At 46.8% G+C, this 24,122-nt stretch overlaps 3 protein-coding genes across 3 annotated transcripts; 1 reads left to right on the top strand and 2 right to left on the bottom strand.

Moving 5' to 3' along the window:
- Positions 1–11,215: 11,215 nt before the first annotated feature.
- Positions 11,216–15,125, top strand: PtA15_15A169 (uncharacterized protein; the record flags this gene model as incomplete). The annotated part of the gene is made up of 9 exons (XM_053163347.1): positions 11,216–11,223; positions 13,253–13,376; positions 13,496–13,627; positions 13,719–13,769; positions 13,853–13,984; positions 14,105–14,233; positions 14,317–14,589; positions 14,674–14,951; positions 15,071–15,125. The coding sequence occupies 9 exons, from the start codon at positions 11,216–11,218 to the stop codon at positions 15,123–15,125; spliced, it is 1,182 nt and encodes a 393-aa protein (XP_053027332.1).
- A 1,987-nt stretch (positions 15,126–17,112) lies between these two features.
- Positions 17,113–18,894, bottom strand: PtA15_15A168 (uncharacterized protein; the record flags this gene model as incomplete). The annotated part of the gene is made up of 4 exons (XM_053163346.1): positions 17,113–18,022; positions 18,125–18,496; positions 18,565–18,742; positions 18,819–18,894. The coding sequence occupies 4 exons, from the start codon at positions 18,892–18,894 to the stop codon at positions 17,113–17,115; spliced, it is 1,536 nt and encodes a 511-aa protein (XP_053027331.1).
- A 1,234-nt stretch (positions 18,895–20,128) lies between these two features.
- PtA15_15A167 (uncharacterized protein) lies at positions 20,129–23,511 on the bottom strand (the record flags this gene model as incomplete). The annotated part of the gene is made up of 17 exons (XM_053163345.1): positions 20,129–20,159; positions 20,242–20,347; positions 20,447–20,487; positions 20,567–20,609; positions 20,678–20,748; positions 20,824–20,915; positions 21,239–21,347; positions 21,423–21,442; positions 21,518–21,827; positions 21,904–21,974; positions 22,040–22,045; positions 22,138–22,190; positions 22,256–22,280; positions 22,605–22,718; positions 22,806–22,860; positions 22,933–23,065; positions 23,286–23,511. The coding sequence occupies 17 exons, from the start codon at positions 23,509–23,511 to the stop codon at positions 20,129–20,131; spliced, it is 1,506 nt and encodes a 501-aa protein (XP_053027330.1).
- Between the last annotated feature and the right edge of the window lie 611 nt (positions 23,512–24,122).

The raw sequence follows: 24,122 nt of genomic DNA, 5'->3' as shown, positions 1-24,122 counted from the left end.
CCGCCCGCTATTCCGCACGTCACTTTCCCAGACTCCGCTCCTCTCCGACGCTTGATCTCTCACCGTCCTCTGTCTAGCCCCCGCCAGTTGGTCTCTTGTCACCGCCTCCACCCCGGTTCCACCCGCTGGTGGAACTCGCTTTGGCTGTTGTGGCTCACCCGCTGACACACCGCTGCTACCAGTCCACGTGTGTAATCCGCCGCAGTCCAGCCCTGTCTTTTCTGCTCCAATCCAAAATCCGTGCATTCTGGTCCGCGCATGACTTTCCGTAAGCTTTTCTTAGCGCGCTTTCCTGACATCATCCTCAGTGCTTATGTCACCGGAATGCACTCCGCCTGAGCCGCTCTGTGCATTCCCGCCCACGCTATCCCCGAGTGAACATTCTACCACGCTCGCCTATATAAATCACCACAACGTCCCGCTGCGGGGCCAATTCCTGGTCATTAAAGAGGAAAGGGGACTTAGCCGCTTTTGAATGTGGGAAGATCATGAATTGTGCCTTCCGGCTATCAAAGATAGCCCCATGGCTCCTGCCCCACAAGAGCGACTCCTCCCCTATCTGATTCAATCGCGCCCTGGCCTCTTCTACGGTCCTTCCCGCGGAGAGGTCAACCATATCATTGATCAAGCCTAAAGACACCTCATTCCTATCAAAGTCAAATTGCCTTAGCAACGGATCGGAGTTGTAGATGATTTACAGGATTACTGATAAGGGTGAGCCCTGCGGGAGCCCCTTTTCAACTTCAAACTCAGCTGATTTGTAATCCGCAAGGCAAAGTCTTGTGCGTCGACCTTCCAGGAAACAGCCTATGATCTTCCACAAATAGATGGGGCATCCCTTCCGACGGAGGGAATGAACCAGGCAGCAGGGGTTGACCAACGGGTAGGCCAACTTCCCATCTAAGAACAGAGCCGTGACTGTCATGCCTTCCCTCCATTTCTGCTTTACCCACATAGTTAGCGCCAGCAGAGCATCTTCGCACCCTTTACCTTGGTGTCCTCCTGAGTGTCCGTTGGGGATGATGTTCTGCGATTCTGCCCAGAAAGTAAGTCGGTCAGCAATGGTTGACTCAAAGACTTTGCTGATTGTGTTGAGCAGGGCTATTGGCTGGTAAACCCCTGGGTTTGTGTAATCTGGTTTTGCAAACTTCCTGATAATGACTGTGGTGGTGATGCGCCAGGCAGCGGGAAACCGGTCCTCGCGTTTGCATCTGTTGAAAAGGGTAGCAAGAGCGTCAGCCAGCTCTGCCGGGCATATGGAGAGGATTTCATTGGGAATGCAATCAGGCCCTGAGGCCTTCTTCTTTGCCAGTCTACTTAGCACTTCAGTTACCTACTCGCAGGTGACAAAGGGGTATACCACAAAAGAAGAGGCCTCCACCAGGGGGACATCCGACAAGTCGCAGCCACTCAATACCACTGATGTGCCTGCAAAAGGAGCTCAGCCTTGTTGGTACATGTAGATGACATGTACAGTGACCTTGACTACGTGGCCTGTCACATACTCTTGTAGATACTATTTAGAGTCATTCCATATGTATGTAATGAAATCATTGATTCCTTGAGCTCTACCTCCAACAGTTATGAGCCTCTTGCTAGAGCAGCTCGAATCATTCTAAAAATCTTTATCATACACCCGTAGCCGGCCTTGACGAGTATTCTGTTCCAACACCGTTAACCCCAGTAGTCAACCGGCAAGCCAATAACATCTCCACATTCCCCAGATATCAGTAGCCGGCATTCAGAAGAGTAACCTTTGACAAATAATACCAAACCATTGAACATAGTAGTCAGCCGGCAAGCTCTTCTCAGACTTACATACTCCTTTCCTTTTCCCGTAAACCCTGAAAGCCGTACACAACTGATCAACAAATGGAATTTCTTGTTATAGCTCCACTGAACCTCCAACATAAAGAAACAAAATCAAAATATAAATCATCAATCAACTAAATATAACAAAAGAAAAAAAAATCAAAAAAAAACTTTCCTTTTAACACCAGGAAAAAAAAATAGTCACTTGATGGCAAGTGACATGATGCAGCTTTGGTTTCTGCTCCAGAGCTACTCCAGCGCTGCTTCAAGTCTGCTCCACCAGCACTTGTAGAGCTTGCAGGACTGCACCAGAGCACTAAATGTGGCACAGTCAGCTGATCCTAATTTTTTCCCAGGAACACCTGATGCTCATCATAAGCTGAGCAGTAGGCATTGACTGAGCCTGGGCCAAAGCTGAGCATTGGCTGAGCCTGGGCCACAGCTGAGCATTGGATATTCCAAGCCTGATACGAATTCAAGTGTCAGCTGGACCAAGAATATTCCAAATCTGAGCATCAGCTTAGCCAACAATGGTCCAAAGCTGAGCATCATTTTGGGAAGGCTTGTGCAGAGCTTAGGATCAGCTGGGACAATACTGTTCCAAAGATTAACACCAGCTGTGCCAAAAATTTTCAAAAGCTGAGCATCAGCTGAGCCAATGCTGGTACAAAGCTGAGCATTGGCTGAGCCAAGGCTGTTCCAAAGCAGATTTTTTGAGACTATTCAAAAGATTAATATCACCTGAGCCAAGGCTGTTCCACAGCTGAGCATCAGCTGAGCCAAGGCTGGTCCACAGCTGAGCATCAGCTGAGCCAAGGCTGGTCCACAGCTGAGCATCAGCTGAGACAAGGCTGGTCCACAGCTGAGCATTGTCTTAGCCAAGGTTGGTCCACAGCTGAGCATCAGCTGAGCCAAGGCTGGTCCACAGATGAGCATAAGCTGTTACAGGAGTGGTCAGACTCAGAATCTGAGCATTGGCTGGGCCGAGATTTATCCAAAGCTGAAAATCAGCTGAGCCAATACTGGTCCAAAGCTGAGCATTGGCTGGGCCAATGATAGTCCTAGTTGTTGGAATATATGCTTCAAGCTCCATTTGAGGGGCCAAGCTATATGATCTAGTATCCAAAAATCACCAGTAAGACCAACTGTGTGTTTAGCTCAGTGTTATAAGAGCAGCTCTCATGAATGTTTTCAGCCTTAGAGTCATCACAGTTGACCTAAAAGCTGCCTGTTCTACCTTTGTTACATATAAATTACTTTATATCTTTTTCATCTTAAGAGATAACCTTGTTTTGACTTCATATTCTGTTTCCTCATGCAATTTTAACCCTAGTTACAACTTATCAATTCATTGTAACTATACTCCTTCCCTGAGTTATTGAGTTGTGGCGCGCTTGTGCAGTTGTGACGTGTCAGCGCTACCAGGCGCGCCAAACCACATGTACATATGTAAATTACATAAGCAAACTGTGAAAATTTTCGTAGTCAGGATTCCCGTTGCCTGAGGCGGATCTACAGACTCCAACACACCAGAACCACCACCCAGATAACTCCAGGATCACCACCAAAGAGCCTACTATACTCCCAGTATACCTACCGTCACAGGCGCCTAGGATATTGACAGTAAGTAACCTCTTTCACTGAACCTTGTTTATCCCAGAGGTACAACTCTGTGTCTTGCTTGATCTGCTCTTTCTTCTGGTTTTGCCTCCTTCTTGATCACAGGGCTGTCCCTCCAAATCCACAGGCCTTTGCCTCTATCTTGATCTCAGGGCTGTCCCTTATTATCAATTGGCCTTTGCCTCAAATCTAGGTTACAGGGCTGTCCCTCAGGTTTCCCTTTAAGAACCTTGACTATCCAGAAGGAAGCTAAAAAATTGTGGCTGGATTAAACTTATCTAATCCAGATACCCTCCTGAGAGGAAGCTGTAGCACTTCTAGCACAGATTAGCAGCACTCTTCTGAAGAGTAGCATTGCCAGTGGACGTGCATTCCCACTAGAATAACCTAGTACTTCTCTTTTTCCTTATCCTGCTTGGTTTCTCTCTCTCTTTCTCTTTTTCTCTTATAGTTGTAGTTTCTTTATCCCAAGAAATCCAACTATTGCCCCCCCATTTCTTGTGTCCTGTTGTCACTATAGAGACTCAGGCTCACAAATGTAGAAGGTCGTGGGTTCAAATCCCACAACACACAATTCTTTTCACCTGAGCAATTTCAACACTAGTATGAGTCTAAGATGAGCCATGAGTGGAATAAAGCTGAAACGCAGGTGGGCCAGGACTGGTTCTGATCTGGGCAACAAAGCTGAGCATGAGCTGGGCAACAAAGCTGAGCATAAGCTTGGAGCTAAAGCTGAGTATCAGCTGACCAGAAATGGGGATCAGTGGTGCCCAGTGAAAACTGAGGATCTCCTGTGGAAATTCTGAAAGTGGTTAGATGGTGGGTAGATGATGGGTAGATGGTGGGTAGCCCATTGGAGCTGGCATGATGTCACTTGTCATCAAGTGACTATTTTTTTTCCTGGTGTTTATCTTCCCAATTATCCAACCGAACTCAACCTATGGAAGAACAGTTCCAATATAAATCCTAGCCTTGTTCACTATCCCCACGGTTTAATTCTGAAAGTGTCACTCTCTAAGCAAGCTCGTGGTGAATATCCTGCAGATATTTGTGTTGGACTTATCACCCATAGCTGTGACGCCGCTGAAAGATAACATTCTAAGTTGAAAATTAGTGGGAGCGTCAACAAGACGAGACGGCTGAGTCTGCTAGCAACCCAAACACAATGCCCAGCCTCCGGATCAGGCTCTAACTTCTTTCCAACTGCCTTTTATCATCAACCCGCACCAATTGAGGGGATTGATTCTGAAATCAGTTGCTACTTGAAGGAGTATCCCAAACCGCAAGGCACTAAGATCCTCGCCTATTGGCCGGTAAAAACAAGACTTATCCTATCCTGTTGAAAATGGCTTGTAAATACCTGTTGATCCCGGCAACAAGCGCGGCTTCCAAGCGTGTATTCTCCAAAGGCCAAAAAATTGTCTCCTGGCAGCAATCTGCCCTCAAACCAAGGAACATTGAGCCCTGTTGTGTCTTGAGGGATGGTACCAGGCTTTCAATGGCCCCTTGTAACATCCTTTCATCTTTTATCAGTGCCTACACCCATTTCCTTGGGGTTATTGCTTGTGCTTATCAACTTGTTTCATTAAAATAAACCTGTACATACTACATATGGCCATTGTAATGTCAAAAAAAAAAAATCCAAAAAAAAAGACACCACCCCCAAAGAAATCCTCCTTCTGCAAAATAACACTATATGCCCCGGGGTTTGGGGCATTTTTAAAGCCCATCCCGATGCCTAGGGATGGTAATCGGGCGGGCTCGGGCCGCCCGCGGGCTGGCCCGACGCAGCCCGGGAACTTGATGGACGGGCCGGGCCGGGCCAGCCTCATTCAAATGATGTCCAAACCCGAACCCGTTTATGACTCGGGCTGCCCATGGACAGCCCGCGGGCCGCCGGCGGGCCCCGCCCAAAAACCATAAGGAGCCAGAAAAATAAAAATAAAAATAAGAATTTAGGATAAATAGCCTTCAAAATTGTTTCTACTTGATTCCCAGGGAGGAGCAGTGAAAAAACATTGGTGAAAAAATAATTTGCGTGTATAAATTTAGTAATGACGAGGGAAATAACATGAAAAATCACTGCAAGGCTGCCCGCTTGGCAGCCTTGATCCAGTCTTGAGAGCAGATCAATGCCTCGACAGAATCTTCATTCAGGCGCATTCGATCATCATCAAGAACTCGCCCGCCTGTAGAGAAAGCCGACTCAGAGGCTACTGATGTTGTTGGGACCATGAGCACTGTCCTGGCAATCTTCGATAGTGATGGGAATCAAGGTGAATTCATTTTCCACCAGCCAAGCAGGTCGAACTCGGAATCAGAATCGTCGGAGAGGATCACATTTCGTTCTTCGAGGTAAAGATCCAACTCAGCCGCAGGTGCATTCGGCGAAGCTTCAACGGTTCCAGCCATGTACTGATGGAAGGCAGTCAAGTCCTTGTTGATTGCCTTCGTTGGCCTCGTTTGATTTTGATTGGCGGTTGGCTCAGCGGCAGATGATGAAGCTGGAGCATACAGGTTCCATAGTTGAAAGACGGTCGATCGCACATTTCCGACAAATTCATTGATGTCCTGGTTGGGCGCGGTGTGCTGCTCGAGATGAAAGCGGAGGTATTGCATCTTAAAACGGGGGTCAAGAATAAGACCAACGGCCAGGAGTTCCTTTGATGGTTCCCAATACTTTTCAAATTTGGCCTTCATCGGCTTGATCATGTCTTTGAGGTTCACGAGATCGCTTGGATGGGCCGCATAATGGTTTAGTTGATGTTCAACGGCCGACATCGCTCGATATCCATAATTGATGGTTGGATATTGGGTGCCACTCAACAAAACCGTTGCTAAAACAAGACCGATATAAGTGACTCGGTCCAAAATGGTCCAATAAACAAAATTGAGAAGAAAAATAAACACCAACCTTGATAAAATGGCTCAAGGAAGTTTTCCATTGAAGCCAGTTCCTCCCATTGAGCCTCGGTCGGGCAGTAGTCATACTTATCGTCTTGGATCGCTAGTTCCTCAAAGGCTAGCTTGTAGGGTAAGGAAGACTCAATCATTAGGTAAGTGGAGTTCCACCGCGTCGGAACGTCCTTACAAGGTCGTTTCTTGTCGAGTTTGATGTCAACTGCAGTGAGCGCCTTTTCAAAGGAATCCATGCGGCTTGGTGATCCGTGGATGTAATGAACACTGTTGCGTAGTTGATCAACAGCTGAACCGGAGAATTTGAGCCCATCCTTGACGATGAGGTTGATGATGTGGGCTAAGCAGCGCACATGGAAATAACACAAGGTTGCACCGCCCGGAGTAGCAGAGCGATCATCCACATATCGTTGAAGTCTAACGAGGGCTGCTGTGTTTGAGGCTGCGTTGTCAACTGTGACAAAAGCTAGCTTGTTGATAAGCTTCCAATCACGTAGTACTTGACTGAGTCGGTCGGAAATAGCAGGGCCGGAGTGCGGAGGCGGAAGTGGTCGGAAACTGATGATTAACTTCTCAAGGCTCCATTGTGCGCTGATATAGTGGGCCGTGATCACCATATATCCAGTGAGATCGGAGGCCGTCCATAGATCGGTTGTGAGTGCAACATGGTCGGCGTCCTTTGCGATGAGAGCGATAAAGGTCGCTTTTTGTTCGTTGAACAATTTGATGCAATCGTTTCGCAGAGTCTGGCGTCCGGGCATCTTGAATTGAGGCTGAGTTTCTTTCATGAAATTGACAAAGCCTTCGTGCTCAGCCATTGCAAAGGGGTATTCATGTTGAATTACCATTTCTGCCATTCGTTTGCGAGATCGATCTTGATTGTATATCCAGACGGTGTGGCCGGCAGATTTGATCGACGAGCTAAAGTTCAAAAGACCTTGTTTCACCATGACACCGCCTTTCTCAACGAGACATTTCTTTGAGTGTCGATGGAGATGGTTGGTTCCAGCGGACGAGGCGCCTACAAGCTTCACTTCGCAGTAATTGCACTTGGCCTTCTCCTTGCCATCTGTGTCTAGAAAATGATGCCCATACCAAAGAAATTAAGAATGTTAGTATAATATTGGAATGGCTAGAGCAGGAAATATGGGAAGATTCAGGAAAGCAGAAAGATAATAACTCACCTATGAACTTGGAGAAGTGCTCCCACACACCACTCGTGAGTTTTCGCCTCTTCGATTGGCTGCCGCTGATCTCTTCTTGTGATTCTCTCTGGGTATCTGCTGGCAGTGGAGTCGGAGGCGGGTCATCACCAGATCGATTTGGTTGCATATTTGGTCCAGTGGAAGAGACTGGAATGTTGCTTTCCTCGCCAGTCGATTCAGCCATGTAGTCAAGGGTTGACGCCAAAAGTTGATAGCCGAGAGTCAATAGGTGTTCCGGTTTGTAGTTGGCAAGCGGATATCTGATAGATTTGGGGGTGGTGGTTGAACGGGTGGATTCGACGGCGGTGGTGGATGCGACGGCGGTGGGGGGAGTGGTGGGGTGTGTATTTTTTTGGTTCAGTCGTGCACTGTTGCAGTCGTGCACTGCTCTTTGGCTATGGGGGGCGGTGGGGAGGGGTGTGGGGCTGAGGAGGATGGCGGTGGGGGGGATTCGACGGTGGTGGATTCGACGGCGGTGGTGGCTGGATGGTAGTGGGTGGCAGGGGATCGGTGGCGCTAGCTGTATCATGTGAGACTCACAGTGCACACAATATCCGCTTGGGTCCCCGCCCCCGGCCTATTTGGGGGTGGCCCGGCGGGACCCGACGGGCCGCCCGCCCCGGCCCGGATACAGTGGCGGGTCTGCCGGGTCGGGCCGACATTGATTTTTTCTCGCAAGGCATCGCCCGAACCCGACCCGAACCCGGGGCGGGTTCGGGCCGCCCGCCCGATTATCATCCCTACCAATGCCCCGGACCCTGGGGCATGAGCCAAACCCTGCTTTTGGGGAAAAGCCTTATTGCTTGAGTCCCAAGGAGGTCGTCTTTGTGATTAGTGAAGGAAGAAAATATTGAAATGGGTAGCGTGAAGACTTTTGTTGATGAAGTCGGGCTCAAGGGGGGAAAACAAATCCCAATCTCCTACGGGGCTCGGGGGTCACAGTCATGCTCTGTTACCGGAAGTGTAGGTCTGTGCACATGAGGACATTGTAAAGTGGGTCTTGTAGCCTAGCCCCTGCGCACATGTGAGCTAGGCTAGAGGCCTCCCCCCGGCCTAGAATTGTGGATTGGTTATGGGGTCAAACTGGGCTTAACCAAGTTGAACTCCATAGCATGGTATGGAGTGGGCCAAACCAAAACTTTGGATTTTGTAACCAGGACGTGAGGTCTTCCAAGGACTATAATTTTCCTTGCCTCAAGGTCTATGCGAATGACCGCTAAAGGCAATCTGGCCATCAAATAAAGAGGTGGAACAGGCTAGGTAATTTAGCAATACTAGGTTGACCAATTGGGCAAAGAACTTCTGTGAATTGTATATCTAAAGAAGCTTAGAATCGGTTGTTCAAAGTCCCTCACCATATCAGAGTTTTAGCCCTGGGAACCTCCACGGTCAATAGCTGACCAGCTGGATCACAGGAGGACTTGGGATAACACTTTGATTACCTCTGGCGATGCTGACATGTATAATATTTCCTGGACCCCTTTGGGCCTAACTTAACTAAGTCCCCCCTCTGATGAGGGGATTAGTCAAGTTAGCCTTTGGGCCCCTCTGTGAATTCATGATTACCAGCGCGAAACGCTCAGTGCCATCAATCAAATCTACAAGAATGAATCTCTGACCTGATATAACAAATTTACAAGAATGAAGCTCTGAACATCATTTCTCCCAATCTGTCAAGTTGACATCCGTAATGACCCCAAGGAGTGGATGAATTCCCGTCGAGATCTGCGGGCCTCCCAGAAGTGATCTAGCTCTCAAAATGCTAGATTTCCCCGTGAAGATCTAGATTTTTTTGGGTCTAAACCAACATCTGCGGGTCCCAGATTGCATGGGAAGTCATCCACTGAGTTATCCAGTGGATGACTTACTGTTGACATCTGCGGGCCTCCCAGGAGTGATCTAGAGCCCAAAAAGCTAGATTTCCCTGCAAAAATCTAAACTTTTTGGGTCTAATCCAACATCTGTGGGGGTCCCAGAATGCACGGGAAGTCACGGGAAGTCCTCCTATGCTTGTTGATCTAGGTCCTGTTTGTTAGTGTGATACATATAGTGCAATATCAAAAACACAGCAAGTTATACATATTGGGGGGGGGGGGGGTTCACAATAGAATTTTAAAACAACTTTTGAGCCAATTTTAAGGCCTTCATGAACAACTTTAGAAAATTTTTAAGCCTTCCCCATTTGGGTGTTCCTTGGAAATCAGAAAAATTTCTAAATTCTGTACAAAGCTTTTCAAAGGCCTTTAAACGGGCCCTGAAGTTTTTTTAAAATTCCATTGTGAAATCCCCTATTGTGAAATCCCCTATTGTGCAATCCCCTATTGTGAAACATCTTTTTTAGGCAAAAACTTTTACTTGACAGCTTACTAGGCCTGGAATTTGTACCATGGGTTTCAATTTTGCAAAATTGCTACTTTTCTACAAGAGGTTCAACTGTTGAAATTCTTCACTTTTGGGCTCAAGGCTGCCTTTTGGTGATGTTAAATTTTTTGTTTTAAGAAATACTGAGAGATATAAATTTGGAAAAATTGATTTTTCATGCCCTATGATACAGGCCCTTACAAAAGATTAGCTTTTTTTTAAGTTTACACATTGCTGAGTGTCACAATCCAAGTCAATAGCCCTAAAATTTGGGGTTTCAGGGGGTGTGAAATAATGAATCTGTTGAGTCTGCTCAAAAGGACTCAGGGACAGAGCCATTGAAGGATTGAAGGTTCTGCTTGTGTGTAGTAAGATACTGTGAAGAGCATCTCCACCGCGGGTGCTAAACCGGGTTGCTAAACCAGGTTGCTAAACCAGATATAGCACCCCAAACACGCTTTAGCAACGCCACTGCGGGTGCCAAACACATATCAAATCTGTGAACTTGCCTCTTGGGAGCTATCCTGTTTAAAATTTGATACATTAGGGGGGTTCACAATATGATAAAAATAAAACTTTAGAGCTAATTTCAAGGCCTTTATAAACAATTTTTTCAAAAAATGAAGAACTTGCTCTCATTCTTGGGGACACCCAGTCCTGTACATCTTGCCAGATTTTCAAAAATTTGTTGATAAAGGCCTTGAAATTGACTCTAAAGTTTTTTTTTATCCTATTGTGAACCCCCCTATTAGGGGGATTCCCAATTGAATTTTGTAAAACTTTGGAGGCCAATTTAAGGCCTTTATGAACATAATTTCAAAATTTTTGGCAAGATGTCCAGAAAAAAGTGTGACTGATCAATCAGTGCAATTTATCAACTTTTTGAAAATATGTTCATAAACAGGTTAAAATGGGTCCTAAAGTTGTACAAATTTCAATTTTGAACCCCCCTATTGGACAAAGTGATTGGTATGGCCTGCTGCTGTACATTTTACCAAAATTTCAAAATTGTGTTTGTAAAGGCCTTAAATTTAGCTCAAAAGTTTAGTAAAATTCAATTGTGAACCCCCCCATTACAATCCATATTTTGGGTCAAAGGAAAACAGCCTTGAATTACATTACAGGGGCAGGAAATAGTTGACCATTACTGGTAGTGATCACATGGCCAGGTAGCAACTGACACTGTTAAATTACTGAGATAAGCTGCAATTCATAATGCAGGGCAATCTAATAATTACCCAGTTTTAGTTGAAAGGGGAAAAATACACAGTAATGGTCCAAACTTTTGTGTTTTTTTCTGGATGCCTTTGTCTGTAGAGCTGGGGTGTAAGCACCCTGCCGGCTGCGCGCCTCCTCGGGGTTGTCGGCGCCATGGGGCGAGGCGCGCCAAAGTGTGCGCTCCGCCCCTCCCCGTTGCGCACACCCAGGAACCCCAAATCTTGAAAATGGGGGTCGGCGCGCACCTGACCAAGAATCTCCAGCAGTGCCGCTATTACACAACCTGATTCCAACTTTGGTAGCCCGGACGGAATTTCTGGTCTCCAGTGGAGCCTCCAAAAGGGCTGGTGGATCAAAGCCGCCCTTGGCTGCTCCCTTTGGCAGCTTGAAATCCACCCCCACCCTCATCAACTGTCTGTAATATCAACTACTGTGACACATCATTGACAGCTTGAGATATCCGCTTTCAGACTACTCAAGGCAAGTCAATCCATCCCTGGACCATTGGAGATGCTACCCTATTTTTTGAGAGAAAATCAAATCTCAAAATTGAAGGATGATGACTCAACCTAAGCTTAAGTTCAACTCCCTGATGGTGATCATTTACTAGCATCCTGAAAAAAAGAAAATAAAAGAACCCCCAAGTCTACACTAGATTTTGTATCTGAAAAACTGAAGGTCACCATGCATTTCTCACTCCAACAAAATTGGAAATTTGCTGAAAGGAAGAAAACTTTTGCGGGTACTGTTATTGATTTTAATAAAACAGAAGATCCACTGCAACCATCTGATGAATTTATCAACCTTGCATCCAAGAAAAACATGCTGGTTCCCAGTGGGACCCAATAGATATTTGAGTTGGACCTCAATCTATTCCCCTTATTTTTTCTTGATTTTAATCAATTTTTGTCCGCGTAACATAGTGAACTCTGACGTGAATGACAATTATATACATACTGTGAGACTTAGCTTATCAAAGCCGCTCAAAGCTAAGCCAGGAGGGTCCGAGGAAAGGCCTGCGTGCAGCGCTCTCTGCTGTGGGAGGGAAGGCTTTGATGCCAGCAAGCCCCCCACCCCTGTGAAGTTAGCTTAAGTTCAACTTGCAAGTCAGCTGTGACACTGAAAAAACATAAAAACAGGCGGCGCCAAGCTCGCCGGGGCGCCGCCAGCCAAAGGCACCTTGCTTTGGCTACTCGGCAGGCGCCCTCAGGCGCCCCCAGACGCGCAGGCCCAGCTTGGCCCACCGCGGCGCCCCAAAGGGCCTAGCTTAACTAAGCCTCTCAAACGGAGGGTCCGGGGGACCCCGCCCGGAGGGCTCTCCGCAGGAGAGGCTTACGCCTAATGTCTGAAGTCTGGCAGGGAAAGGAAGGATATTCAACCCCAAGACCACTAAATATTTATTTAAAAATCAGCAAAATATGTACTAAAAAACTGAATAGACAGTTTCATTGGCAGTGCTGATGCGCACCCTCACCCAAAATTTTGAGCAAAAAGCTCCAAAACTGATTGAAGGAATTTGTTTTGAAGGTCAAAGGAACCCTGAAGGATATTACATTGCTCTGAAGATCCATTTTTGGATTTTCTGATAATATGCACAATTGAGTTTCCTATATGCAACAAAATGCAACACTACATGTGTAGGATCTGCGGGTTTGCGGATCCAGGATCCACCAGGCATGATGGTTGCGCATCCTTAGTTTACATTTCTTCATGTTTTTTTATTTTTAAACCATTAGTACAGTGCAAGTGGTTTGGATTGAGGAGATGAGACCTGTGCCAAATGAAAGCTGAGGTCCAGAAGTATCTTTTGGCTCTGGGGCAGGTCCACAGGACCTGAGGGGGAGGCTGGCTGAGGCTTAATATTTTCCCTCCAGCCATTTGTGATTTCTTTCCCAGCCAAAATTTTGACATTACGCGCAAGTCCCTCCCTGCGGGAGGGGCCGCTTCGCGGCCAGCCACAGCGAGCCTCCCACCAGGGGGGACTTGTGTCAAGTTAGCCAAAGGGCCGTACTTGAGCCCCCTTCGAGTCCGAGGCACCCGACGACCCACCCGTAGTGCACGTCGGGTTCCCCGCTCCCCATTGACTTGAACCAACTCATCGTTTCGCAGCCTTGAACCAGTACACCGAAAATCGAAAAGGACGCTGGAAGACTTCAAGAGTGGAACTTCCACCATCGACGATCAGGTTCGATGGATTCTTCAAAAATCGCGCAAAAAACTTTCGAGCTTGAAAACCATATTCAGGTACATACGACGTGTCTAGAACAAAGCGATGAACATGCACCCAGTCCAGTATGAGTAACCTCAAACAACGAAACAAACTGATTGATTCGTGGGTCACGCGTCCATTTTTGGGAACCCAGCCTTTGGAACAGGATAAGATATTCAAATACAACGCGGAGGAACAAAAGACGATCCAGAAAGAAGCGAAATGGAGGAAAGATCCTCACTACTTTAAGAAAGTGAAAGTCTCTGGTGTCGCTTTGATCAAGATGGTAAGGAGCTGAAATCAACTATAATAAGAACAAGAAGGGATTCTTGATAGAAATATCAGTCTCATCAATTTGCAACTCTTTTATCATTTAGGTTATGCATGCTCGATCAGGAGGGCAATACGAAATCATGGGGCTCATGCAGGTAAATGATCCTTTGACTTATCCTTTTCAATCGGGGTTTTCTTGAAGCAACTGTTAATTTATGTTGATTTCTGATGTTAACAGGGCAAGATCGATGGAGACACTTTCGTCGTAATGGACTCATTTGCTTTGCCTGTTCAAGGGACAGAGACTCGAGTCAATGCGGCTAGTGAAGCCAACGAGTACATGGTCGATTTCCTCGAAAGTTCAAAAAATGTGCGCTTGTTTGTAAAATTCTTGATTGACCTGTTTCAGTCGGCTAAAGAATCCATTTTCCAAATTGAACTCCTTAGGGAAACTAATCCGTCGTTTCATTGATTCATGTTGGTTCATTAGGTTGGCCGACTGGAGAATGTCGTGGGATGGTATCACTCTCACCCGGGTTATGGTTGTTGGCTATCGGGAATCGATGTCAGCACTCAGCTGACAAACCAAACTTACACAGACCCATTTGTCGCGATCGTCGTCAGTATAGCCCTCCTAAGCCTTTCACATTCACCCCAAGTTTGAGCCGCCGAGAAGTTAAGCTATCAGCAAACCTCCTGCAGATCGACCCCAATCGCACAATTTCAGCCGGGAGAGTCGACATTGGCGCCTTCCGCACCTTCCCTGAAGGATATACCCCTCCATCACTGGGAAAGAGCAAGGACGACGAATACCAATCGATTCCATTGTCGAAGATTGAAGACTTCGGCGCCCATGCCAACTCTTATTACGCCTTGGAAATCGAACACTTCAAATCTAGTTCAGACTCGAAAATATTGGACCTCTTGTGGGAGAAGTATTGGGTCATGACTCTGAGTCAAAACACATGGCTTTCAGTTAAGCATTTATTTATTTCAGGTTATTTCTAGTGGTTACCAGTGACACTCATATTTCTCTCCTTCTCTCTCTCCAAACATTAGAATCGAGTATACACGACAAGCCAAATTCAAGAAATGACCGACAAACTCACCAAATCAAGTAGCTCGCTAACAAACAGCAAGCGAAACACGCTAAAAACGTTGATACCCACTCACTTGCGAACTGCGATCGAGAATGAGAACGGTCATATCGGCAGTAACAACCATCCGGAAAACTCGACTCAAAATAACAATAACAATCAGCTGTTCCATGACGTCTTGAAAGATGTCGAGAAGTTAGAATGCGAGAACCTATGCGGCATGTTTGGTCAGATTATCAAGTTGAGTTTTCTATCTAAAACCACGTGCACCTGCCTCTCTCTCATCGTCTTTTAGCTAACTACTTTCTCTTCTACTTTCAACACTTGAACTACTTCCAAAACAAATTGCACCCATCAAGAAATGTCTTGTTTAATAACAATTCTCATAACTGCCAACTTGAGTTCCCCATGTAATCAAAATATCTGTTACCATTTGTTTTTCATGTAGTGAACAAAAAGAGTGAGAGGAACCCCCAACACTGTGTTCGAATCCTTGGCCAAGAGCTCTACCCAGCTCTTAAGACCATGGAGTGTTTCACCTGACTTTGTTGTCGCAGTATCTTGAGCAAAAGGTGTCAAAGCTGAAGCGGTTTTTAAATAATTTCTCCCGGCTTATTTTCAAGCCAATTTCAAAATTGTAAATTGATTTCTTACACTTTCAAGGGCTTAGAATTCAATTTGTAACAGCTATTTTCAATAAAAGCTTCCCATTTAAACTTGAGTTTTGAGCTCACCTGGTTTTTATATTGAATCATTGTGGCCTGTTCCCAGTGGTTACTGGGACTTTTGAAGATGGTTTCCTACATAAAAAAAGGGCTTAGAATTCTATGTTAATCATTTGTTTTATTTCAACAACCAGTTCTTTATTTTGGCCTGAGCTGCAGTTTATAAGGATGTTCTCAAGGTCATCATACATAAATCAAATTAAGGAGTGTGATTCCAAAAATTTTCAAAATGCACAGTTTCATGACCCATGTAACATCTGGGCACACCATGTGAGATTTGCACACACCCTGTAACATGTGCGCACATCATGCATCATGTACCCACACCATGTAGCATGTGAGTGCACCACAAAACTTGTGTGCAAACCCTGTACATAACATGTGCGTGTATCATTTATCATGTTCCCATAGCATGTAACATGTGCATGCAACATCATACAACATGTGCACACATGTACACGCACCATATTGTAACATGTAGGCACAATTGGTAACATGTGCGTACATCATGGATCATTTACTGGCACCAAATTGTGACATGTGTGTGCAACATCATGCAACATGTGCACACCCTGTAACATGTGTGCGCATCATGGTTCATGTACCCACACCACATAACATGTGCGTGCAACATCATGTAACAAGGGTGTGCATCCTGATGGTGGCGCTGAAGATGAGGGAAACCAAATAGTTTTGATGTGATTTTTGGTTGAGAAAAGGCTGAGGTATGGTCGCTTGAAGTTTGGATAAAAACACTTTTTTCTAGTAAGCCCCTTGAAGAAAGAATGAAGAATGAAGTTTATTTTTTTGTGCAGGTGCATTGGCATTGTGAAGATTTCACTGTGTCTGATTTTGGGAAAAAGGAAAAAGTTAAGAAACATTGTATTTTCTGACATAAAGATAAGGGTGTCAAATTTCAGGTGTATGTTGTAGCGGAGAATATCGGTGCCAGAAGCCTCCAAAGTTTGGGAAAAAATCCAAAGGACTATGTCAAGTTTGAGCTTTTCCAAGCTGTGGGGTGTTTGAGGGCAATCAGAATTCATGCCTTACCATGAGTTCTGAAATAGAATTTCTCCCACTTGATTTTACAACCCGGCTGTAGAAATTTTCAACACTCAGGCTGATACGTTTGTAAATGGTTTCGACATTCAAGATAATCTTATTTTTCCATGGAATGAAAACAAAATGCTTGATGGTGAAATATATCGTCTTGGCTATATTTCCTCTTTCAAGCATTTGAATTCCTCATTGTCCTAACGTACCACATACATAGAATACCAATAATGAAGGTTCATAATTCCAAATGCTGGTAGGAGGAAAGAGAAAAGGGTGAGCATTTAATAACGAACGAATATTTCTAAACGAAGTACAATAACAGCTACTTGAGGAGAGAGGAAGGGAGAGATGAAAATATTAATTTGGTATCTCAGTTACACTAGCCTTCATGTGTGCGCATCGGATGAGGAAAAAATCAAAGGGGAGATTAAATACTGGGTCAAAACAGCAAGAAAGTGCATCCAGTTCGCAAGTGAGTAAAAGTTGAAAGTAAAGTATCTACGTTTTCTTTTTTCTCAAAAAAAAGATTTCCGCCGTTCGAAGGGGCGAATCAGTCCGAGATGTTCAAAGCGAGATATAAATCAAACACGTTTCCAATCATTTTTATCAATTTAGAATCTTCAAAATTCCGAAGCTGGACACGTTGAGTTGAAGTTGAAAGGATATATTAGACCGGAGGCTTCACTGGCGATTGGGCTTGAAGCGGATGAGTAGGGAGACGAAGTGCTGGGACTGTAGCGACTTAATTTCGCGCACTTTATTCTAGCACCTGCTAAACTGATATCCTTGGAGTTGATCATTTCGATTGCTTGGTGATACTCCTTCATGGAGTCGAACGTTAAAGTACCATGACCTAGGCTCATCCCGCTGTGGCTGCTTACATTCAAGTGCGCGGATTTCAAGCTTTTCAATCCCTGTCGAACAAAGAATCTGAATAGATCATCAGAGTCGATGCAAGCCACTGGTGAGACATTGGAAACGAGGAGGGTCCATTGTGAATAGGCCTTTCCGGAAACCAAAGGTGCGCTAAAGCACAAATGTTTGGGCAGTGATGTCTCGAAAAGGACCGAGGGACTGATTTCTGGGGATTCTGCGCCAGAATCGTAGGAGGACGATGGAGTGAAAGGGAAGACACTCTCCATATCGCTTTCAGGAGACCTGGACGAATCCAACGGCGAAACCACCTGGACTGGCGGATTGAGCTCCAGGAGGGTGTTCGGATTGATCTTGGAGACTTTGACGGTTTTGCCACTGCGCGAGGCCGGGAAAACTGGTGACTTCTTGGCAGGATAATATTTGTCTCGCTCTTCCGATTTACGGCAAACCGATGGCCTAGTGCTCGCATCATGGTGCAATGGGCGTGCTGCTTTTGCTGCCGAGTTGCCATCAAAAGGCACAGTAGGCCCACCACTTCGTTGGATGAACGCGTAGCTGATGTGTAGCTCATATCCCTCAACGCGTTTTCCATGGAAGTTTTCGACGACGCGACATGCCTCGTCTGGCGTGGCCATATCGACGAATGCCCGACGTCTTGAAAAGCAATGGCACAACTTTTTGTCAGACTTCTTCAAACAGGTTTGTATAGGGTTAGGTTATTTTAAAATGAACCAAAATAAAAACGGAAATACAAACCTGCCGGCATTATCCAAGGTAGCAAGGACACAGACATGCTTCACCTCACCACTTCCCTGGATGATTGCTTTCAAGCTTTCGTTGGTCATGTCTAAGCTGAGATTGAGGACATAAAGATTGCAGTTCTTGCGGGAGCTGGCTGCCGCCAATTCCGCCTTCGAGATTTCACGAGTTTTATCTTGAGACGAGTTAGGGGCTACTTGCTTGTGAGAGTGACATCCATTGCTTCCGTCGGGTCTACTTGCGGAACGACCACTGAAAAATTTCTCGTTCTCATCACGTTGGGTCCCAACCCCGAGAGGGCGCCAGTTGAACGAATGCGGCGGCGACGTGAAGTTGTTGTTCGTACTTGAGACTGATGGTTGCAGCTTACTGAAAATTCGCAACAAAGTCTCACATAAGTTTCCAGAAGCATGATAACGCTGTTAAGAGTTACACACATCTTGCATCCGCCAAGCGATAGACCATCCATTGATGTCAAAGCACAGCGTGCCGTCTCAGCTTGTTGGAAAGAGATCATAAATTGCTGGTGCTCGCCTGGACAGCCAGGCTTCAGCTGTTGAACTTCTGTTACCTCCCCAGCCGCAGAGAAAAACGTGTACAGCGCCTCTCGAGAAACTGCAACCAGAGAACAAAAGGAAGTCGTTAATAAGCTGCTTCTGAGGATAGAAGGGATATGAGATCGGGTGCTAACCACTATTAGGTACATTGTTCACTTTGATACGGGTTCCACATCCATCAGACTGAAACTGCTGAATTTTGTCCAGCATTGTCGAAACAGTTTTGCTCTTTGTGACGCGGGTCGATTGAGAGTTTACCGAACAGATGGTAACTAGATCAAGGACAATTTTTGACGAAGTAGATAACGGTTTATCCTAAGGATACTGTTCTCGAGTAGAAAATGCAGTGTATAGAAATATTGAGAGTAAAGTGTGTATGTAGTAAAGTGGGGGAAGTATCGATCGACAAGATTCCAGGGGGATCGAGTAACGAGTTCCCCATGGTCCATGGAGGTGGCTAAGTGGGACAGGCACCTGAGTGAGCCGACATGGGACCGAGCGTAAACTCATGCATCATGCCCAAGTTGCCCAACGCAAGCACGGCTCAGCCTCACGGATTCATATGTACAAGAATCGAAGTCAGAGTGAGAGTCTCAAGCTCATCGGTGCAGACTTCCTCCTCTGTGATCACCAGAGTCCTGCCCACACGGGAGGGTCGCTTCGCAATGGGGGTCAAACCAGCCAACGGTGTTGGATTGCTTGCTCAGGCAAGCCTTTGTCAGCTGTGACTGGGGCTTGACAGAGTCAATCCGGCAAACCCAATTATACTGTTGGGCCGCTCACCAGGGCTGAATGGGGTTGGCTGGGGAAGCCATGACATTTGATTGAACCAAGTGTCATGCTAAGATATTGTGTTACGGTGGCGCTGGCTTGAAATTTGGGTTGGATGGGTAAGACCAATGTACTTCTAACCCATCAGGAGGGTGTTCTAGATGTAGATACATACCTGCCCGTAATTTGCAGGTCATTGTGGAATTTGTTTGCTCGTTAGAAGCCGAGCTACAGAAGGGAGGGACAAAGAGAGCGATTCCGATCATTGGTTCTTTGACAGAGAAACCTATCGCCGATTGCCGCGGCAGAGCCACCACAAACAAAATGTCGCAAAGGGACGCAAAACCTTGCACACCGATCGGTCCACTTTTCAAGCTATAACCGGAACTCAGTTTTCTCTGGTGGTAGTGCATTTTTTCAAACAAAATAAAAAATGATAAGAAAAAAACTATGTACTCATACAAACGACGATTTATTTTCCCCTGTAGTACTAGTATTATGTTTCAAGAAAAGAAGGGTGACAAAGATCAAGATTGTATTATTTAAGTGAGAACTTGCTCAAGCGCGTCGATTGGGTGATCAAATGTGCTTGTCATGTGCGAGAGAATGTAGGAGGAATTGAATAAAATACAGGAAGAGAAAAAACTACCTCGCTATGCTTTTGCTTCTTCTTTCAGTTCTTGACGCTCAAGTTGAGTTGATATCTACATAGGAGCCAAGGTGGACGAAGGGATGAGTGAAGTGGGGAGCAGGAAGAAAAATGGAGGAGAAGGATGCAAGACTGACAAAGGAGGTAAAGGCTTGACCGGTTGCCTCAGGACGTATTTGCGGAAACACCACATGAAGTTCTTGACCTGGTAGGACGCGTGTTTAGCGGTTGGGACGGAGAAGACTACATAACCAATTCCCAATTGCACACATGTCAGAGGTGTTGTTGCGGACGAGGGACATGGAGAGAGTGGAGCAAGGTAGAAGGAGAAGCGGGACGGACCGTAGTCTAATTCTTCGAGAGTGAGCGCCTTAGTCTCCGGCCTAACATAGCCCCCAAAAAAAGAAAAACGGTCTGTGGTCAGAAAAATGATCGGAAGAGGGAAGACCTGTTCAGACTCACAGGATGAAGAAGACAGCCACCCAGCCGATGAGACACCACGCGGCTACAGATGGATAAATCACCATCAGCACGACCGGATGCCATAGACTGCAATGCATCGGCTCGGCTTACCATACCAGCCAAACGCGCCCTGGGGCTTAAACGCGTTCAACATGAGGGGGAAGGTGATAGCGAGGATGAAGCTTTAAAAAAGAAATTTGCGAGGCGTCAGTGCATGAGACACTTGCCACGACGGACGAAGAGGAGGAATGCTCAACTTGAAGAACCAGCAGACTGCGGTAGCGTACGACATCCCGAAGTCACGGATGTAGAGCGGGAAAGCCTCGGCGCTATAGGTGAATGGCACGGGCTACTCAAAAGAACGGCTCTTCAGCGAGCTAGTGGTGAGCAAGAGAAGAAGGGGCAGCTTCTACTTACGCCTTCGCCGGGACTGTAGAAGGCCATGTAAAGGTAGATCGCCGCCGCCACCACACCTACTCGACGGTGGTCCTCAGGTCCGTCGACTGGGATGAAGAAGGCCATGCCCGTCACAAATAAACAAGCCGACATCGCCGGGAACGTCGCCAGGAGCAGGTTCCGTCGCCCAAAGGTCTGTTCTCTCCCACCCCCACTCAGCACCTCTGCGCACTCTAAAACTGATGCCTGTTATGCAAAGAGATCCCGTGTACTTACATCAATCGTGTACAGCGCCGGAATGGCAAATACCCAGTTCACCAGTCCCGTGCCCATCGTCGTTAACAGGGCGTCTTTTCTTGTGAAGCCAGCTTCGATGAACACTTGCCTGGCAAGATTTGTTTTGAGAGAGAAAACAGAATCAGTAAATGAAGAAGTGTAAAGCTGCAAAATATATTCTCACGAGCTATAGTACGCAATGACCTATATAAAACAAAAAGACAGGAAAGACAGGGTGAGTGGCAGAAGGAGAAGAGGATGAGAGAGTAGGGGACTGACATTAACACCGCAGAACTGTTGCATGAACATGACGAGCCCGGAGGCCTGAGCAGCGCGGCGGACTCTGGGGACGCGCCACATATCGGTGAGCAGGTTGCGGCCCTGGAGGGATCGGTTCTCGATCTCGAGCAGCTTGGCGATATAGAACAGGTCCCTACTGGCCTGGAGTTCACAAAACCGCAGCTTGCGCATCGCGTGGTACGCATCCGCTACTCGGCCCTTCGACATGTACCATCGTGGAGACTCCGGCGCGCAGTATATCATGCAACATACTAGCACTGGCGCGACTACCGTCGAGCCTAGTATCAATCTAAATACATCCAAAGAATAACCTTGCTTCGTCAATCGATCTCCCTTGTCTTGGAAGAAGTTTACTGCCGCTTTACCTCCATGCCACATCGGGGTCAATGTCCATAAAGATCACACTGACGATGTCTCCAAGCGCGATTCCAAAAGCCTAAAAGTAACCACGGATTGGAGTGAGTGGTGCGCGCAACAAAGGGATCTGATGAAGATACTCACGGTCCACTACACAATGGACGGCCGAAGAAAGGGAGCCGGTTCGAGAAGATCAGTCAGGTGGTGTTTGGAGTGTACCTCAAGTGGGGAGAAGGGCGTACCATTTGCCATTGCATGACCAAGGCGCCTCGGATGGGCGCCGGCGAGCATTCGGCTAGAAAGGGAAACAGAGGCACTTAGGACGAGGTTAAAAAACAGAAGACATGAACGGCTGCTCACCAGTGTAAATGGGTGCCGTAGCTGACTAGACATTGGGAAGTGCGGGGAAAAAGTTAGTGGGCACTAGACAAACGGAGACGGAGGAGAAGGCAACGTACCTTGGGGCCGATACCGAGGCCCAGCAGAAGCCGGGCGGCAAACAGTTGTTGCCAAGAGTATGTAAACGCCTCCCAGATGGAGGCAACGCCGGCGATGAAGCAGGACCAGAAGATGACCCCTCTGCGGCCAAGAATTCGGTTAGCGGGGTCGGTGATCCAGCAGGCAAATACGGCCTGAGTGTTTTTGCCGGGGCTCACTTTCAGCCATGTGCTCTTTTTGTTGGGGGATTTTCTGAGGACGAAAAACTCACGCAACACAGATAGGGCGCACTGTTCACCAGCCCTTGGATCATGGCTGTCCTTCTAGAGCTATCCGAGATTCCGAAGCGGTCGTAGTAAAAGATCTGGGCCCCATTGACGACGGCCTTTGGAGAGGAGGAAAAAAGTGGTCGATATTTGCATGCAAATATGTTTTCGCAGATACAGATATATGCGTCTCGTATGCCACTCACCTCGTCCATGCCTTGGACAATGGCTGCCATCGATGACAGGACAGCGATAAAGTACCTGCGAACCGGTCCTAAGACTGGTCAACTTCATATATCTGGGCATGACGGTTCAGGGTGGGGAGAGACTGACATCATCAATGGTTGCTTCCATCGGCGGGTAGTTTCCCAATCGATGAACTGTCTTTCCTCCGCAGTGATCCCGGGGATTCTGTCGAGATCTTGCGGGTTGGCTGCCAGGATGGCACCTCTCTTGAAGTTTTCGACTACACAGAACACGGCCAAACAGCATTAGTTTGTGTGGGGAGTGAAAAGAGAAAGAAAAAAAAAACAGAATGTGATTTCATGCGGGGCTGTTTAGTTGTCACGGTGGCGCGCGTTGAGTGAAGCTAATCAAAGCTGAAGGGGGGGCAGTTGATTCCCGGATGGCAGACAAACATAAAAAAAAGAGAGAGATGAAGAGAGGGGATAAATGTGTAGACTAACGTTGGTCATTCAAGCCATTAGCCTGACAGAACTCTTCGGCCTGCTGGACGAGTTCCTGAGTGGAGAAGCCCGAGAGCGGGTTCTCCAGCTTGGCCGAGAGCTCGGCGATCCGCTGAAGCTCGGGGTCGAAGGCCGGCGGGGGTAGCTTGGGAGCTGGGTCGAACTTTTCGCTGTGCAGATCGCCCGACAGGGACTGCTTCTCTACCGTCGGCGTTAGCTCGGCCATCCTTGCTTTCGCGTCTTCGCTCTCCTGTTAGTATCCTGTGCCGCTTGAAACAAAAGTTATACTCCTCGGGGTTGATCGGCGTGATGTGGATTCAGGGGAGAAGGAAAATTCAAAACCTGAAAGACACAAGAACAAGGACGTCAAGACTCAATGGATGGGTTTGAAAGCTTTGGGCGGGTGGATATGGGTGAACAGATGAGCAGTGGCATGTTGGGGCAGCCCAAGTTGATAACTCAGCCGATCTCGGCATGAGGAGGAAAGCCACTCCTCCGGCTAGAGGGGCTGGTTCTGTGAATATGTACAGCTTGAGTCTTGTCGAGACTCGTACGGATGGTCCATCTACTCCTAGGACAAGCAGAGAAGAGGAAGTTGAGCTTACCAGTTCAGGGAAGTCAAGGGTGAGGAAAGAAGCGAAGAGTGAGTCGAAAGGCAAGGATTAAATGAAGGCCCAATCCTTGTGTCCGGCACAAAAAATGTAGGCTTGGTAACAACTATCAATGATCCGTGGGACCTTCTGTTTCGTAGAGGGCCATCCTTTTATATCTTAACAGAGTTTGTACCGACTTGTGGTCCGCACGTCTAATACTTCTCAAGTTCTCAACGGCCATCGA

This window comes from Puccinia triticina, chromosome 15A, assembly GCF_026914185.1.
Source record: "Puccinia triticina chromosome 15A, complete sequence".
NCBI lineage: Eukaryota > Fungi > Basidiomycota > Pucciniomycetes > Pucciniales > Pucciniaceae > Puccinia > Puccinia triticina.
Note: the sequence above shows the minus strand (reverse complement) of the source record. Positions and strands in the feature narration are given on the sequence as shown.